This window comes from Camelus bactrianus, chromosome 8 (genome assembly GCF_048773025.1).
Source record: "Camelus bactrianus isolate YW-2024 breed Bactrian camel chromosome 8, ASM4877302v1, whole genome shotgun sequence".
Classification (NCBI taxonomy): Eukaryota; Metazoa; Chordata; class Mammalia; order Artiodactyla; family Camelidae; genus Camelus; species Camelus bactrianus.
In genome coordinates, this window is record NC_133546.1 from 8,506,296 (window position 1) to 8,525,000 (window position 18,705).

General features: G+C 45.7%; 1 protein-coding gene across 6 annotated transcripts in view; it reads right to left on the bottom strand.

Annotated features, from left to right (window-relative positions):
- Positions 1–2,529: 2,529 nt before the first annotated feature.
- Positions 2,530–18,705, bottom strand: part of SYNJ2 (synaptojanin 2) — an 89,852-nt gene continuing 73,676 nt past the window's right edge. For 5 of the 6 annotated variants that reach the window (XM_074368077.1, XM_074368076.1, XM_074368080.1 and 2 more), the window contains 11 exons: positions 18,442–18,598; positions 17,280–17,397; positions 15,883–16,101; positions 15,721–15,799; positions 14,990–15,158; positions 14,358–14,537; positions 12,210–12,344; positions 10,653–10,765; positions 9,438–9,546; positions 7,677–7,828; positions 2,530–6,115 (listed from right to left, as the gene is read on the bottom strand). In XM_074368077.1, the coding sequence (XP_074224178.1) occupies positions 5,408–6,115; positions 7,677–7,828; positions 9,438–9,546; positions 10,653–10,765; positions 12,210–12,344; positions 14,358–14,537; positions 14,990–15,158; positions 15,721–15,799; positions 15,883–16,101; positions 17,280–17,397; positions 18,442–18,598 (2,139 nt within the window). In that variant the 3' untranslated portion in view covers positions 2,530–5,407. Of the gene's footprint in view, positions 6,116–6,192; positions 7,218–7,676; positions 7,829–9,437; positions 9,547–10,652; positions 10,766–12,209; positions 12,345–14,357; positions 14,538–14,989; positions 15,159–15,720; positions 15,800–15,882; positions 16,102–17,279; positions 17,398–18,441; positions 18,599–18,705 lie in introns of those variants that run through there. The other variant, XM_045524491.2, reaches the window with a different exon arrangement.

Consider the following 18,705-nt stretch of genomic DNA (forward strand, 5'->3'; position numbering starts at 1 on the left):
GCAAAACAGATGAATTTAAAGAATTATTGGTAATTGTTAGATATAATGAAGTATTAAGGTTATAAAAGAAAATGTTATTTAGAGATACATTGAAAGTATTTAGGAGTCAAATATGATAGCAGAATTGCTTTAAAATATTTCAGCAAGGAAAAACATAAAGCAAATATAGCAAAACATTAATTACTATGAAATCCTGGTGATGGATATATGAGTGTTCAAACTAGTCCCTCTGATTTCACGTGTTTGAAAATTTTTATAAGTTAAAAACTTTGAAAACCATTAATGAAATCCTTAGAGAAATATACCATGTTCTTAGATTGAGGAGTCAATATTGTAAAGATGTCTGTTCTATTCCATTCAATCCCAGTCAAAAATTCCAGTAGGTTTTAGCTTACTTAATGGGACTTGACTCTATATGGCAATGCGAGTGGTCAAGAAGGGACAAGATATTCTTAAAAAGAAAGTACAAGGGAGAAGGGCTTGTTTTACCAGATATCAAAGGTAAACAAGACAACACGGTATTGGGACAGAGACTGACAAGTAGACCAGTGGCACAGGAAGAGAGAGCCCAGGGGGCAGAGATTCTGCAATGGCCATGTGAGCAGCTCAGAAAACCTCTCCCCCAGAGAGAGACCTATTAAACGAGTCAAAGTTAGCAAAGGCAGTCATACACAGTGTCCAGAGATTGATCAAAAGACATAACAAATTGAGAAGCATTTTATTTAAAAAAAACTAAGAATTCCTGGTAAGAACAGTGGGAGGTCACTGCAGTGGAGTTAGAACTAGAAACTGCATCCACTCCCAACAGATCTGCCTTCCAGAAAAACCTGCTCCTCTGGAGTACAGTGGAATTAACATATCAGATGTCACACACACACACACACACACACACACACACTTTTGTACCCTACAACTAAAAACATTTTGATTTTGTATTGATGAAATCACCAGAAAAATCAATCCTGCACTTTTGACCATGGAGCAGACCTCAATAAATTTTAAAAAGTAGATGTTTAGATCTAGGCCATATTCTCAGGTCATAATACAATAAAACTAGGAGTAAACAATTTAAAAATGCCAAACTCAACTATTGGAAAATTGCACAGTCTCCCTTGAATCAAAGAGAAAATAAAAGCAAATTACAATTCAGAAATTAATGAAAATGAGACTATTTCATTCCAATATACGTAAGGTGCAGTTAAAGCTACAATCGGGGAAATATATAACTGTAATGTCCTTATTGTTAAGAAAGACTAAAAATAATGAAGAAAGTGCTACTTTTAATTAAGAAAGTAGGAAAATAACAAAATGGAACAAAAAGTAGAAAAGGATGCAAATGAAAGATAAGTTGAAATTAATGAAAAATAGTTTAAAAACTGATGAAATAAAAATAAACAATAGAAAGGATATAGAAATAAATTCAAATGTTATTTGAAAACGTCAATAACCCCTTGAGAAACCCAATTAAGACAGCGAGAGCAATGGTTTGTTATTTAATAAACAGTATGGTGTAACTATCCCTCAGGAAGATGTTGGACCCCCTACCTCACACCACTTATAAACGGTATTCCAGATGCTTTGAAGAGTTGCTTTTAGCCCAGGCAAAGCCTGTGGTCTTAACCACTCTAAAACACTCAGATTTATTTAGGTATTTTTACCACCCACTACTTGTATTACCTACAAAAATATATTAAAATCCTAAAAATAGAATAAAATCCCAAACTCATTTAAGGTGCTCTGAAATTCTTTCCCATCAACTCATTCCACTTTGCTACGTGTCAAATTCTTAATCCTCATCTCTCAAGTCTCCCCTGGACCTCTGTTCACAAGTAATCACTCTCCCATTTGTACTGTCCTACCTCATGAAGACAGAAGAGATTATACAAGTGCAAACAGTTTGCCTTGCATGACAGTGAGTTTCAATTCCTCTCTCCTGCTACCTTGGGAAAGAAAGGTACTGCCGCTGGCCATTTACTTCCTCTCCATCCAAGTTCCAGGCTGTGCAATCAGATTAAATGAATTCAGTATATACTTACTGGTCAGGAAGGACTAGCCAACATCAATCTATGTTGAGATTGTTGGTATATTCTTATTCCTGAAAGGCATCAATCAGAGAACATTTATGACCTAAGTTTTCTGTGTTAATTAGCTAAGAATAAACCTAGACAGAACTGGAAGACTGTACTCCCTTGTCCAGCCTCTGAGTAATGTACTCAAACACTGGCAATCAAAGATTCTATACGTTTGCTATAAGATCCCATAGAAAATGAATCCTAGCATCTCTCAGTATTACAGAACAAAGTTATTATATATGTTATGTCAGAGAATGCTAGGAACATTCAAGTCAGAAATTCTTAACCAGGTTGTTACTTTTTGCCTTTTCAACTTAGTTGGATGGTTGAAAAGGAAACAAAAACAAATAAATTCAAACAGAGGAATAACTAGTAATCACATTTCATCCAGAAAAAAAAGCTAGCCAAAGATATCCCAAGATTCTCTTCATATCTGAAAAGAAATAAGCCAAAAAAAGATTTTTTAAGGCAAAACATTTAATAGGTTTTTTTTTTACAATTTCCATATAAATTATCACTTCAAATAAACATTATAGGGTTTTTATTAATTGCTAGTCACCCAATAAGTAATTTCTGCAGTTTTCCTTTCTAATAGAATTACTTCATTATAAAGCTAATGTTTTAATACATTTCTTTGTTTATATTTATACACAGGTCAGGAGAAATTTATTAAGTCTCTTGAACTTCAACAACTTTAAAGGAATTGCTTGCGCAGATGTCCTAGTTTCAGTCATTTATTGGAACAAATTTTTAAAATAGGCAAGAAGTCTAAGATTATGTTGTAAAAAGGGAATCTAAAAGGGGTCAGGGAGACAATGCTGAATTGTCAAGTTTGTCCTTAAAATACTCTGCAGTGAACTGTAACACTTTACAAACAGTAATGAAATAAATTGCAAGGTCCCAATAAAAAAGGCCGGTGTGGGAGCATCAAAGAAAGACCAAAAATAAAAACCACAGACTGAAATCCCCAGGAGGGTAGCTGCTCATTGTTGAGATTATTGAACCGACTTTACTGCTAACCTAGGAAACCCACCAACTGTTAAGCATTGAAAAAAATAAGGCAATTCCAATTGTCCTTTTTCTTTTTCTTTACTTTTTCTTTTTTAAAGAGAACATTAGTGCAAGAATCTTATGCATTATCAACTCAAAATCCAGTCTGTGTTGTCCACTAACCGTGAACAGCCATGATCAAGTAATATTCACTTCTTAAGGTTAGAACTACTTGTAATTTTTCCTGTGACCTGCCTCAGCACAATTCTGTGTGTTAATACTTACTGTGAGATTATTCAGAACTACTGGTGTGATGAACACCTTTTATCTTAGAAGAAATTCTTTTCTCTGTACCGTGTACTGGCTATTTGCCATCTAGAACAGAGAAAAAATCTGAAAATCAGGACTTTCCCAGCACTGGGAGCAACTTCCATGGGCTTACTTTCCCTCTGCTTTTCTGACTGGTTATTACATATGCATGCCTTCAACTTCACATCCTCTTTGGTGGGAAAAGATGTTATAGAGAAAAAAACATTTGAATGAAGAGATCTTTGATTCCATTCCCAACGGTACCTTTTAGCACTAAAGTGAATCCTGGCAAATGATACACCTTCCTCCCAAGCCTGTTGACCCATCTTGCTTCTCTTTCTCCCCCTGACAGGGGGAGAGGTTTACTTCCTGCATTTCTTAGAGAGGTAGAAATGATGTAAGTATGTAATGATGTTAAGTGTAATGATACAAGCTATAGAAGGTGTCCTAGCCAGCCTTGGCCAGAAACACTGTCTTTTATGGCTGGTTAACTACTAGCATTATCTGCTTATCTCTACAGGTCACTAATACCTTTTTCTTTTATTAGTTTTCGGATGAAATGAGATAAATACAGTTTTGGTTTTGTTTTGAGTACCAGATGTGACTAATCTGCAGTGGATCTTGATAGTGGCAATGAGAGGCTAAGTCTGAAATCCCAGAGGTCTGATTGGTAAAAGGGGAGTGGTATTTCCCCAGGCAAGGTGATTACTGCCATCCTAACCATTATTAGCGTTGAGTACAGGAACTCCCTGGTCACATCAGGGACAACACGGAACCACTGCTATATGATTCTATGACATGGAAGACTCCTAAATATGGCGGAGTAAGATTTTACCAGTGAATTTCTTATCAGGAAATTATGATATCTGCTCCAAATGGGTTCTTATAACATCCGGCCTTATAACATCCTTTAAAAAATGTAAAATAGTAGGGTGCTGTCTTTTTAAAAGACTGAATAGACTAGAAATGGTGTTAGAAACATACAGGGAAAAAATCCTAATAAAAGGTAGGTGAGCTAACTTAGAACATCCTGGGGTTTCTTATACACAGGGACAGGCGGTACTTTCCTTTCTGAAGCCACAGCCAGGTGGACCAGACGCAAACACATATTCTCTGAATTCTAACAGTGAGGATCAGTATTATGTGCAAGTATGAGTTTTCACATTTTGTGCTTTTACTGGGTATAGCATATACGGGAAAAAAGAAATCCACAAGGTTTTAACAGGGAATAGTGTGCAAAAATTGGCTTAAGCAGCACACCAGAGCTCAGGACTGTAGCCATTTAAGGGGACATGCGAAGTCTAAGACGTGCTTCAGGAGGCTTTAGCCAGTTGAAGCTCAGGTTAATAAGCTAAGAGTATGTGCTTTAGAACCAAAGCAGGGAATGACACCATCTCCCACAAGATTTACAGAGTCAAGGTTAACATCCATGTACGTAAATAAACAACAAGGGCTCACGGGAATGTGCAGTCTTATCTTTGGGTATTTGCTGCCTCCTACTCTGATATTTTTTTCACCTGGTGTCAGCTGGCCAGGTACAGCTCTTAATGGTCCCAACCACCTTTTAGTGTAATGCTCACTATATGCATCAACCTTCAAGTGAGTCGCCAAAAAATTATTCCAAATCTGTAAAATACAAAGAATATTAAAAAAAATACAGCACATACACACATAAATTGAACAACCATTTAAAATGTAACGGGAGGGAACGTCTTGGGCGTCGTCTGCTGGATTCTCTTTCCTAAATCTATGCACTGAATCCAACCCAGGTTTCCCATCCCCCCAAGAGGACACTTAATATGCACAAGTCTGGAATAAGATGTATCTCGGTGGCTGAATAATAATATTACTGAATAAGAGACACAGTTTTTGTAAACTACACAAGAGTGACAGAAGTACCAATGTTTTTTCAGTGTGCCTTTAAATAGATGTCGCTTTGGACTCGGGGGCTGAGGCGGGTGGGCTTCCCCCCGGAAAGTGATGCTCACGGAAGACGGCACACCTCCTGCAGGACAGCGGCTGTCCAAGTCTCCCAGTCATGTTTTCGCCAGAGGGTCAAACACTTGCAGCACCGTCCTCTTGTCCTCGTCGCTGATTGTCACCCAGTCACCTAAGTCTTTTTGTGTGTGCTCCGGTGGCGGCTCCCGGGCAGCTGAGGGGCTGATGTGCAGTGGGGCTGTGTGAGCCCTTGTCCCCGAGTCCAGGGGGTCAGAGCTCTTGGAGAGCCACGAATTATTCAACAGGCTGGGGTGGTGGAGGAGGCTCCAGAAGGGATCCTGGTAGTCACAGGGAAGGGAGGCTGCCTCCGACTTGGTGTCCTTGGTGCCATCAGCCTCCGGGCTGGCAGGTGCTGAGGTGCTGGGAAAAGCCGGCGGTGGGGAGAGAGTGCCCCCCGCAGGCTGGGGTGCGGGGGGACAGTCGCTGCCGGGGCTGCTGCAGGCGAGGCCCTGGAGAAGCTGGCAGTTGCTCTGCAGCACCTGCAGGTGGAAGGCCGCTGGGGCCGACTTCTTCCTCCGCGGGGGCACCCGGGGCACAAGAGGCGGGGCCTCCAGGGGGGGCGGCGCGGCCGCGGGAGGGGCCTCGCCGGGCGCTGGCTTCCTGGCGGCGCCTTTCCCGGGCTGCAGTGTTCTCGGTTTGGGAACAGGAGGGACTGTCGCTAGAGGTGGGGTGTCAAGGCTGGTCTCCGGGGGCCCAATTGTAAAATGGACAGCCTGTTGTCCAAACTGTTCTTCCGGTGACACGGGCTGAGGAAAGGCAGGACAAAGAGTGTAATTTTGTAAGAAACCGGCACGGGGTGGGGGGGGTGGGGGGGCGGGGCGCAGGCCGGGACTCAGAGCAAACGACAGCGCCCGCAGGGGAGCAGAGCTGGGGCTCAGCAGGCATTCTAGCAAATTCAGGATTTGAGAATGTCTGGGATGCGGGAATGTGACCAGGTACGAAAGCACATGAGAGAAACACACACACATATGTATCACGGAGGACTGGCAGGAGGGATGAAATATGAGCGGAAGCTTTAAAACCAGGGCCACCATGAATAATCTGAAACAAGTTTCCCTGTTACCAAGGAAACAGAGTTACACTCTTCCTTGATGAACAGCGAACCTCTCTGAAAACTATCTTCTTCTAGTCCACAGCTTTGATAATTCAGTCTGTACCACTCTAGGGAGAAGTAGCTTATGTCTCAATGTTAAGCTAACTTAAGGACTAAAGGGTATTCTTGCTCCTTGACTACAGAAGAATGGAAAATTTCACGCAGGAACTTCACTTCCTGGATTCTGATTCAAAAGGATCACAAAGAAAACAACCGCAAAAGGTGGGAGGGAGCTTTAGTACAGACACAACTGTTGGCAGCCGAAGCACCAGCATTTCAGTATTTCCATTGGTTCTTTAGAAAACTAGCTGCAAAAACAACCCCTTCTCCAAAAGCCTTTGCCTGTAGCTCCTGAGCAGCGGGTGGGAAAAAGAATCCATTTCTGCCTCTGGCTTTGAAAAGACAAAGCAAAACTAGAGAGGAGGAGGAAAGAGGTCTGTTTTGAAGGCAGCGTGGAAAACAGACAGATGACCGAGCAAAAGTGGGACAGCAGAGCAACCCAGAAAACACCAAGCAAGCTCTGTCAGAACCAAGCATCCAAGCCACGCTCACACTTTCTACAGGTGGGAAAGCAGCCACTCTGTAACGAGCAGCCGAGAGATTACCGAGTGTCCGTTACTAACACACTGAGCTCAAACAGGAGATCCAGACGTCTCTATAGGTGCCAGTCTTTGGGCTGCTACTGTCCTGACAAACTCATGTCTTTGAAGCAGCAAGCAAGGCTGAGAAGCTGGAGAGCCAGAGCAAAAAACAATCTGCAAGAAAAGTGGCAAGAGAGTCGAGCCTCCAGGATCTGAGGCGCACTAGCTGGTCAACATGGCTAATCCAGGGACCAGTGACTGTTTTTCTAACGCAAATCAAATCTGTCCCCATGAAACCCGGGGCACGTGACACAGACCACACACAAAAGGGAGATACTGGGACACTTGGAATAAGGCATCCCACAGTGGTTCAGTATGGAGACTGAAATGGAACATGTGGGACGTGTGGTACCTCCAAGCTGTTCCTATCTTGGTGAGAAATTCCCAGTTTTTCTGCTCAGCGAGAGCTAAGAAGCAGCAGGGACACGAAGGATAAAGCGATTGCCAGGCATTTTCTTCAAGGATGGACTCGTGAACGTGTATAAAGAGACCAGACCCATCGGGGATGTATTCTTATCTAACAAGACATTTGAGCAACCTAGGAGCAACAGGCTAACACTGCCAAGTTCGTACCTTTCCTGTCCTCCTCAAGGTTGGCTTCTTGATGGCAGGAACTCTGGGTGCAGGCCGACGGGGCAGGAGTGGGGCCACCCCCACTGCAGACTCTGGTTTGGCAGAACCCTGGTCCCTCAGGGCCATGGCATTTAGGGCCTCTCCTGGGACGCCTGAAACATACAATTGCATAGCTGGTGTAACAGACAAGGCAATTCAATGCACGGTTTACTCTTTAGACAGTCTATTTTAAAGACAATTTACTAATGCAATGTATTTCTTTTTTATCTAAAAATAAATCTTTGATGGTCGTCAGGACCAACCAGCTAGGTTTGGCTCCCAGCTTCTCATGCTCATCTTAACAGGGATGGTGATGTGGAGTCTGTGTAGGGGAGGATCAGTGAGGCCTGACATCACACACACAGTTTCATGTGTACCTGTGTTTCTCAGGGGAGATGACTTAAAACTCCTCAAAATCTCAGCAGGGCCCGTGATCAAGAAAATGTTAAGCTGGGACCCTGGGAAGATTTCAAACCTCAAACTTCTCCTAACCTCTACATCTATAGAGTTAAAAAAAAAAAAAGCTTTATTGCAATATAATTCACATACAAAAAAATTTACCTTTTTAAGGATACAATTTGGTGGTTATCAGTAGTCACAAAATTGTACAATCACTACTGTCTAATTCCAGGACATCTTCATTCTCCTCAAAAAGAAACTCCATACATACCCACAGCAGTCATCCCTCACTCCTTCCCCTCTCCAGCCCCTGGAAACCACTATAACTTTCTCTCTGTATAGACTGACTATTCTGGACACTTCATATAAATGGAATCATACAATACATGCCCTTTGGGCTTGGTTTCTTTCACTGAGCACATTATGTTCATGATTCACTCATGAGAGAGCATGTGTTAGTACTTCATTCTTTTTATAACTGAGTAACATTCCATTGCAGATTCACCACATTTTATCCATTCATCAGCTGACAGACACTTGGATTGTTACATCCACACAATTTTAGTTTAGTTTTTGTTTCCTTAATATAAAAGAAACCGCTTGCGATGGGGTTATCGTACAACAGTGTTTCCCAGCCTCTTAATCCATGCCTTTCTTCAATGTTATTTGGGAATTCCAAACAAATGAAATATCCGGACTAAAAGTGAACCAGGTGATTTTAACTGCACCTGGCTTTTCAGAGGGCATAATCTCCCCTCCCCCAAAGAGATTCTAGTACAAAGTCAAAACAAAGCACCAAAAATTGTCAGTTACCAGTGATCCTGAATGCATGGGGGGGAATTCCAAGTGAAGCTATGATTCACATGGGTTAGGTGAACAGTAACAGGAATTAATAGGCAGCACGATGGAGAAGTCCCTGCCTGACAGAAAAGAATTTACAGTTGCTGGCAATTTAAAAAAGTACATGTTTTGCCTGAAAGAAGACGCATACCTAGCTATCTCTTTTTACAGAGCCAGCAGAATGAATGAGTTAGTGCCTGGAGCACAGACCTCTTCTACCTCATTTTCATTTATTTTAGTCTCTCCCTTAAGAGCTGCTTAATAATCTTGGGGTGATTTTTATATACTTACTGAATTCTAAACATATAGTTTTAAATGATCTATAAATCTTAACAGCGGAATTTTATAAAACGTTGCTAAAGGGTATTTCCATTGAATACTGCCTCCAGAAAAAAAAAAAGTTATTTTCTTTTCTAGGCCCCCTTTAGTAGGAGGATGAAAAGCAACACGGACTCAGGGGGAGAGCCCCAGGGGAACACATACCTCCCCTGGCTTCCAGGAGACATCGGATCGCTGCTTCCGCCTCCTGAGCGTTGGTGGTTTTGATCTGCTTAACGTTATAAGGTTTACTTATTCCAGTCCTAGCTTTGGGCTTGAGGACAAAAATCAGGAAGAAGCGCATGTTAGCACAGGTAGGAAAACAGCCTCGCCTGGTGAGTTCCCCGCCTACTGACCAGCTCTCCAGCCTGAGATGGACAAAGCGCCGCCAGACGGTGACCAAAACAGAGCTCCAATCTAACCCGCATCCCGCCGGCCTCCCCCCACCCCCATCCCCCAGCACTCGCATACCAAGAGGAGGAAAGCAGTCATGTCTGGAGGGCCCTCATCTCCCAAACTGAGTGGTTACAGGACTTTGCAATGCGGACAATCCATCCTCTATCTTTATTTCAGTAACCAGGTAAAAGCCAGAAAGCATAATTAGAAGTCACTCCTTCCACAGTCCAGTGGAGTCATTAAAACACCTTCCAGATGTTTTCTCAAGTGTTTTTTCTACCTCTTCACTTGTCTACCTCTCATCCCAAACCTCTAGGTCACCTTTGAGGACCTGCCTTCATGACTATAAACCACTGAGGTCGAGTCCACTGCCTCCTCCTGCCATGACCGTGACCAGCGGCTGGTTCAGCTCCCCACACTCTCCTGGGACACGTTAGCTTCCATCCAGCAGCCAGCTTCCCCTCCCTCGTCCCTCACCTCTAGTCCACTGACCTTCGCCTACAGTCTTCTTTAGAGCCATCCTCTGGAACTGTCTGCCTCTAAAATCCTACGCCACTCTTATCACTACCAGTGTCCCTTACTGCGTTATTTAGGTCCCATTAAGTCTCTTTCTAGCCTCCTCTCAAGACACTTGGTCTGAATTTCTCCTGTTTTCCCCTCCACCAACCACTGCTTGATACACCACGTCAAAGGCAAGCATGGGAAGGGAGAGAAGCTGGTGGGTCTGGAAACCGACAGTTTTCATCAAATGTGATTTTCTGATGGTCCGTGCGACCATTTAAAAACCTTATGGAGGACCTGGTACTAAGTTATAGGGTTCGGGGACGAGTGGTGGACAGGCAGAGGGTTAAAAAGACGTAACTCTATATATGCACGGAAAAGAGGGGGTCCTGCATGATGTCAGGGGCTGAGGATGGACCACTGGGCAAATCTCTTGGGGTGAGATGCTGGCCTGCTTCGCTCTGATCTGAACGCAGAACTTACTGCTTGCTGAGGTGCTCCTGGCAGGAGTTTTGCCGCCTGCAAAATCGAATACTGCCCGTGAGTGCCGGAGGAGATGGACGCATCCGAAGCAGACTTTTTCACCATTAAACCAGCTGTAAAAACCAAGGAAGGCAGACTGTCAGTCTCAGTGAAGTCACAGCTGCTTGGACACAAATTCCCAGCCAGCTGAGAGCCAGGCCACAGTTAGGGTCTGAGCACATCCAAGGCCTTTTGGGGTCCAGAGGCGCTACTGAGTTCCTCTTTTGATTCTCCAGTAACTTGTGTCTATTAGTGTAGATTCTCTGGAGAAGCGCTGTTTGAATGCAAATTTTAATCTAACATCCTGGGGGCGGGGTTAAATCTGATGTAAAATCTGATCAATCACTACTGTTACTAGAACCAAAATTTTTAAATGTCTTGTGGGCAAAATCTAAAAAAAAACCCAAAAACCCAAAGCTGGGCAGTAAACTGTATTACCTAATACTTGTAGTCATTAACAAATCATGTTTTAGAACATTTCATGACACACGTTAGATGAAAGACAGATCACCAAACAAAATGATACCAATTTTGTAAAAATAAAATATGTTTTTTAATTAAAAATTACGTGTAGAAATAGCTAATTGGAAAAAGGATGGAAATCTTTTGGTTAACAATTATTTCTAGGAAGGTGACATTAAAAATTTTAATGTTTGTATTTATTTTTTTAATTGCTACAATAATATATGACACACATTTGTTTTTATTTATTAATATTTTATTTTCTGAGTACCAACTCAGAAAAGTAAAATATATGCTGAACAAGCCATATGTTTCTGGCTTGCTATCAGTCATTACTGTGATGTAAGTCAAGACAACCCAATTGTGAAAGCACAGCCTTAGGAAAACCTTTGTCTGACTGTCACATTTTTTAGGGGGGAGAGTAAACAGTGGAAGTAAATAGAAACTGATCAAAAGCATGTCACAACTTTATTTTAGACTATTAAGGAATGTTTCATGGACAGAGCGTTGCTTTTTGCGGACCAGGAAGAACAGTGCTATCCTGAGACCCAGGCTGGGAAGAGCCGTCCTCAGCAAGCTGGGGCTCACAGACAGAGTGGCACCTGGTCAGAAGTGGGTGTGTGGTCACCCTGCCTGCTAGGGCACCTGGGCTACTGGAGTCCTGATCAGCAGGGGGTGGGGGGCAGCAGCCCAGGAGAGAAGATGCTGAAAGATGCTGTGGAGTGTGGGGGACGGAGGATTTTAAAACATCCCTAGCTTGTCTGTGGCCCCAGTTTTCCATCCTATTAGGTTTCAAACTGCAAGCAGCTTAAAGCGAAAGCACAGCTACCAGAGGACGAAGGGCAGCTTTATAAAGGAATCATCTGATTTGCCACGAGAAACACAGCTACCTCTGATATCAAACTTGCCGTGGGTTTAAGACAGACGGGAGCCCAGGGAGGGGAAAAAGCACTGTGGAAACTCAAAGGCTAGGTTCAGAGCCACGTGCTCAGCAGCAGGAGGTGCGCATCCTTCCCAGCGGGCACCGTGGTGAGCCGAAAGCGAGCGAGGTCTTACTTGGAGGGGGGGGTCTCTGCGGTGGGTGAGGCGGCCGAGGCCTATTGGGAACCGACAGAGACCTACTCGGAGAGCGGTGGCGGAAGTCCCCAACTGCTTCCAGCTCCTGCTTTAACTCCACAAGGTCAGCATCATCTGGAGGACACGGCGGGACGTGAGTCAGGTACGTCAGGCTCAGACTCGGGCCGGCAGGGACCCGGCCGTGGCAGGAGCTCCTCCCACAGGACAGCTGTCGGGTCCCCCTTTCTGCTGGCACGGGGGGCAGGGGGAAGGGCACCCAATGCCTGCTTGGAACAGTCAGTGAACTGTGCGTGGACGAGATGTGTTATCCAGACACGCGAGACACTGACACATTTTAAAGTGTAGGCATGTTTCCTTCTGGAACAATCCATAATACTTCCACACAGAGTAGACAGCTGAAAACCAGAGCCCCTCATTTTTAACTCCTCACTCTAAAACAGGACAGCGGTTTCGGAGTCAAGAATATTTTCACTTCTCTGCAGCAGGGCAGCCTGCCATTCAGCGGCAAGGCCCAGTGTGGAGAACTCTGCTCATCCAAGCCCCAAATCCTACACCCCATGCCAGCTATTGCCCTAGCACTGCCATCCTGACTCACCCTGCAAAACCCTTCTAAGGCTAACAGGGGCACAGGGAGGTGACAGCTTCTGTTTTATTACATAGACATTTATTTTACATTTAAATTCAAGACAATCTTAAGCCTTTTCTCTCGCACTACAACACACCCCGATTCACTTCATTTTGGCTCGTTCACCCTGTGCCTCAAATCCAATAGTTCAGCCTCATGTATCTTTAGAGTTCCACCGGGAAGAGGCAAGATTTCTCCTAACTGGAGCCCCTGATCACCCATCACATTGAGGAGATGTTCTCTTGATGTCCACCAGGGGGCAGGGCTGCCCTCATGTCATAGCCCCATGCAACTCTGTTAATTCTTCATTCAGAGGCACATGTGCTCACACCTGCCCTGCCCTCGAGGGGATGCCTGAGTGATGGCCACCCTGCAGAAAAGGACTGCTTCTTGTCTCAAGAGCACATCCCTTCAGCCACTTCCACTCCAGGGCAGGAATCCTCTGGGCATGCAATGCACAGAACCATCTGGATGGGCTGACAAAGGCTGCTGCTACTGTATCGGGCAGCAGACCCCAAACCTGCACATACGTCCCAGTCGCCTGGGAAGCGTCATGAATTACCAGGTTTCCAGGGTCCCAGCCCACACCTGCCAAGTCCACATCTCTGTGACGGGGCTCAGGGACCTGTAAGTTTAAAAGCTCCTGATGTTCAATGCAGCCAGGCTACTGACCGGCTTTGGGACCAAATACAGTCAAGGGGCTTGGGGTACTTCGTACCTCTCCCAGGGAAGTACCTTCCCTGCGAAGCATATTATTTTCACTCCTGTTCTTGGTTCTCGGCTCCAGCTCAAAGGGTCCTGACACGTGGCTGAACCCCTGTAACTGCCAGTAATAGCTCTCCTCCAATGGGGAGACACTGACCAACAGCAGGAAGGCATTCGTGGCTGTGGATGAAACTGAGCCGAAGGAGTCTGATGGGGATCATGAACTACACTACTTTACAGCCCATGGAACACTAGTGGGTTTTAAAACTTACTCAGAAGAGTCATTATACCATATAGTCGAGGGGCCTGCAGTTCAATCCTATGACTTTCAGTCCCTCTTAAGTCTAAAATCATATAATGATGCTGATGTTATCATATTACTATATAATAATATGTTATATGAATGTAACAAGACACCAGCAACTCAAGACATAGATATTGAATATGTCTCTTATGAGATTGAATCAGAAAAGTTTTGGAGAAGGGGGAAAAAAATCACAAGGGGAAAAAAATCACAAATGTAAAACTAGTTCAGAGCTATGACCATTTAAATATATACAGGAAACAAATTATCATGCATCTGGTGTGTTACAGGGGTACCAGTTGTTGGAAAAAAATTAAATCACTAGAGGAAATCAGTGTGGTGGTGGCTGGGCCCAGTTTCCACCACAAGCTATGACTTGTTTCACCCGTCTTCGTGGGACGTGCACACATGACGGTGGCACCATGACCCGGCTGCTGAGACAAAGAGTGAGTGTGACGCCAGAGGCTGTTTAGAAAAGGAAGGTCCTGGTTACCTTTGTAGGTTGGACGCTGCTGCTTTTTGGTGAGTGCAGGTAACCTGCTGGGAGGGGCCACTGCAGTGGAGCTGGGGGCATCGGAGAGCTCATCTCCCCCCAGTTCACCGTCTGAGACCATAGGCTGGCTTATTAGCTCATCCACCAAATAATCCACCTCATCATCTTCGACAATATCCCCTTGGAGAAGGAAACATCACAGCAATCAGGGTAAAAGGACCTAGTCTTTCATCAGTGGGTCTGTTTCAACACTGAAGCCTATGGCTCGTGTCAGAACACCTGGGGCACAGCTGCCAGCAGCCCAGGGCACCCACATGGCAGCAGGGCTGGGACCCCAATTCCATTCAGGCCTGAGACACAGCACCAAGCCCACAACCCTGACATCCTCAAAAGCACTGTTTTCAACGTCATTTTAGATGCCTCAGGTCTGACCCCTGCAGGCATCACGCCTACACGTGAGTACCACCCAACCTCTTGCATGGAGCAAGGCTTGCGCTCCAAGCAGCCTCTGGAACCTGCCTGAGGGCGGGCCTCGGAAGGGAACTTGAAGCACTCACACCGGTTGCTGGGAGGACTTCCTGACCACCCGCCCACCTCGCCATCCTGACCGAAGCCCTCGCAGGGCGGCTCACCTTCGGACTCATAGTCCAAACTCGTGAAGTCAAAGTTTTCCTCCAGCAGACAGGAGTTGGCGGTGGGGGACATGGAGACCATGCTCTCTCGCTTTCGAATGATCTCCTCCTGCAAACCTTTCAGCCAGTCCTTGGTCTTCGGTCTGATCTTCACAACTCTGCCTTTCACCTGGGGGGACAGAGCAGCCGCCAGAGCATGAACACAGACGTCAGATGGCTTTGACCCAGAGTGCGTCTCGCTCAAACGCACACACTGGGAGCAGGGCCAGCCTTTGCGTTTTGCTAGAAGAAACAGAGGGTCTGGACCCTGGGCAGGCCCGGCACAGCTCACGTTTGGTCTAAATAAAAGCTGAACTATCATCTCCAGCTTTTCTTTCTGTGTAGATTTAAAACCAGGGTAGTATATCAAAATGGAAACTACCCAGGAGCTGCATGTTCCAAACCACAAACTAAAGAGAAAGATCGCTGCATCCCACGTGGAGGTGGAGGTGTGAGCGCAGACAGACCCAGTCACACAGGGGGAACTGCGCTCCAATGCTTGCATTTTCTCCCCAGTTCTGCAGGAGAATCTCCAGGGCTGGCCAGTAGACACCTCAACAAAGATACCAGAATGAGATGCGGGATAAAGAGGCCTGGCTCCTGCCCTGCTCCTGAAGACCCGGCCATGGGAAAGCACAAGAGACCCCTGGGGACAGGCAGCCCTGCTGCACGGGTGACCGAGCACGACTCACCTTCATTCCGTCCACATCCAGGACGCTGAGAGCCGAGTGACTGTCTGCAAAAGTCACCAGCATCTGCCCTTGGTTGATCCTGGAATAAACGAGATCCGTCCGGTCAACCCCAGGGGCGCTCTCCGGCGTGCACGCTGGGACCCCACCGGCCGCAGCACTCACCTGACCAGAACAATCGTCCCGTAATTCCCCAAGGTCTGCATGAGCTCTGTGCGCACGTCCTCGGGAAACTCGTTTCTCTCTTCTAAGGTTGGCGACTGAAGGTTGACTACGACAGTGGCATCCAGGGGGCCCTGGAAAGAGGACACTTCCTGGAACACCCTGTCCCGAGCACCCACGTCAACTTCTTGCACTTCCACCTCCACGATCGCCAGCACGGGTCTGCGTGAGACATGGAGGGAAGGTGGGTGAGTTAACCTGGGACGGGACCGCCCCCAGCCCCGCCTCAGCCCCGACTCTGCTGTAAACAGCCAGCATCAGCAACACAGCTTAGGTGTGCGGCCCCCCACGGACCCCATCGCCGGGCTGTCCATCCCGTCCTGGGGTTTCCATCTGTCTATCCCCAGCCTTCGTGTTATCTTGGCTTTTCTGTTTAAGGATGGTTTGAGGGAAAACAGTGCCAGCCATCAGCAGATTCTTTACATGGTAATCGCCAGCACTGCTGAGGGCGTGGAGAGGTGGGCATTCTCCCGGTGCCTGGGGTTCAAGCTTTTCTGGGGTGGGGGGGCCTGTCTGGCAATTTGTGTTAAGAATCACAATGCCCATCTCTTTTGACCAGCTTATCTCAATCTAGAACTTTGTTCTATGGAAATGACCAGAGAGTCAGACAAAGACTTGTACACAGGGTTGATCATTACAGCACCGTTGATGGGAGGGAGAGAAGGGAAACAGTCTAACCGTTCCATGAAAGGGAAAGAGTTAAGTTACGATACAGCCATGTGAGAACGTGCTACGCACTCATCAAGGATAATGTTGCAGAAATCCATCTGACAGGCGCAGAAAAACAGATCAGCAGGAGATAATGCAAAACACAAACCTGATTTGTAATTTTTGTAAGGATGGGTTTACTCTACAAAAACATTTAGAAAATTCTTTATTATAGAGATTATGTAACCTTATTGAAGACATTTATAATATTAAGTGGAAGCAAAGCATAAGACAAAATAATATATAACATGGTTGCAACCTTTAAAACTAGAGAATACTGAAAAAATTAAGCCAGATCTCTGACAGCCATGTGACTGTATCTCAAAAATACTAACTCACCAAAAAGCAAGTTGCACAATGACATCATTTATATGAGAATGTAAGTGACACAGAATCCTACAGGTTGTGTCCTGGCAATTTTCACAAGTGATGTCATTTATGATACGGAGCGATGAAAAAATGCTAATGCTGATTAATTCCTGGTGGCAAGTGCGATTTGTCACACTATTCTTCCCTCTTCACGGTATTTCACACACATGCATTCTGATGGGGGCGGAGGTCCACTCTCTGCAGAGAGCAGCAGACACTGCCTTTCTCAGCCGAGGATGTGCCCACAGCAGCCAGGACCGTACCTGTGGTCAGATGCTTGTAGCTCTGCTCGGCCGTAATACTTGAGGGCACCAGGAGACCAGGTGTGTCTGAGTCTGGTGCCAGCCTCCAGATTGTTGTCTAGAAGATTGAGTTCTCCAGCTGCTCAGAGGGATTCCAATCAAGAGACGCACATACAACACAAAATTGCGTTAACATACGTGAATGCCGATTACGGGACAGCTGCACCAGCAATCCACGTCCCCGACCACCTCCTGGCTCAGACTCCTTCGGTCTAACCCCTCGGGCTTGAAACCATGTCAAGGTGGCTTTGGGGCCTGGGGTAGAAAAACTCCTCCCACGTAGATTATCCGAAACAGTAAGACCAGTGCTGCCTGCATCCTCCCCAGCAGGAAAACTGGGTGGGAACACAGAAGTCCCTGCTGCAGGGATTCTGCTCCAGGCCCCCAGGAAACAGGAGATTTGCAGCTGTTGGTCTAGCAGGAGATGCGGCAACTAAGAACTTGGAGGCATCCAGCCTTAGCGCTCTACAGCCATGCAGATGTCCGCAAACTGATGTGAACACAAATGCATCAAGCTACAAGTGGGATTTCCAGGCTTTGAAATCTCAGCATCCACCTCACCAGAAAAGTTCAGCTGTTTATGTATTAGTTTAGAGGTGTTCTAATTTTTAAACAAACTGCACCTCCTAGCTGGGCATCAATAATCCTTCAAAATATGATCAACAACTAATTTATAAAGTACTCTTTCCTGTGTCCTGCCCGTGTTTGACTGGTATTGGGGCTTTAAGCAGATAAGAGTTTGGCTGAGCAAAATGGGCTGAAAAAATGCATGAGTCTGAGAGGTAGAGATGCTGGAGAGGAAGAGCCGTGGCCTCTGTCCTCGTCCCCGCCGGGAACAAGAGAGGGCGGGTGGTGTGTGTGGGGGGCAGTGAGGCAGGGGAGGGGGAGCCAGAAGCTGGTCCATCTGCAGAACACAGTCTTTAGAAACAGCCCAGAGGAGAGCCTCTCCAAAACACACCTCTCAAATCTTAGGGCTAACATCTAGGCTAACTTCTGCGTAGTTCTGGGTTATCAAGAGAAATTTATACAGCAAAGAGCTCTGGACTAAATAAGAGTGACTTTCCCTCTGAGGTACTGATCATTCGCCCTCCACCAGCTCTGACAGCACGCACGTCACACGCACCTGTTCTGTCAAAAGGATGCCTCTTCCTCCACCACAGGACTCTGTCGGTCCAGGCAGGGGTGCGGCATTTGTCACTCGTGTCGTAGGCGGCAGAGCCCACATCATACTTGTAGGTGGGTCCAAAGTCAATGATGCCTTCGTGAAAGTCTTTAAAAATCTATGGGGAAAAGAAGTCACAAGACCACCTCAGTTCTCCTAGATTCTGTACGTTACATGCAAATACAAGGCACATTTCAGAGTGTTTTATTCCTAGAGTAACAGAAT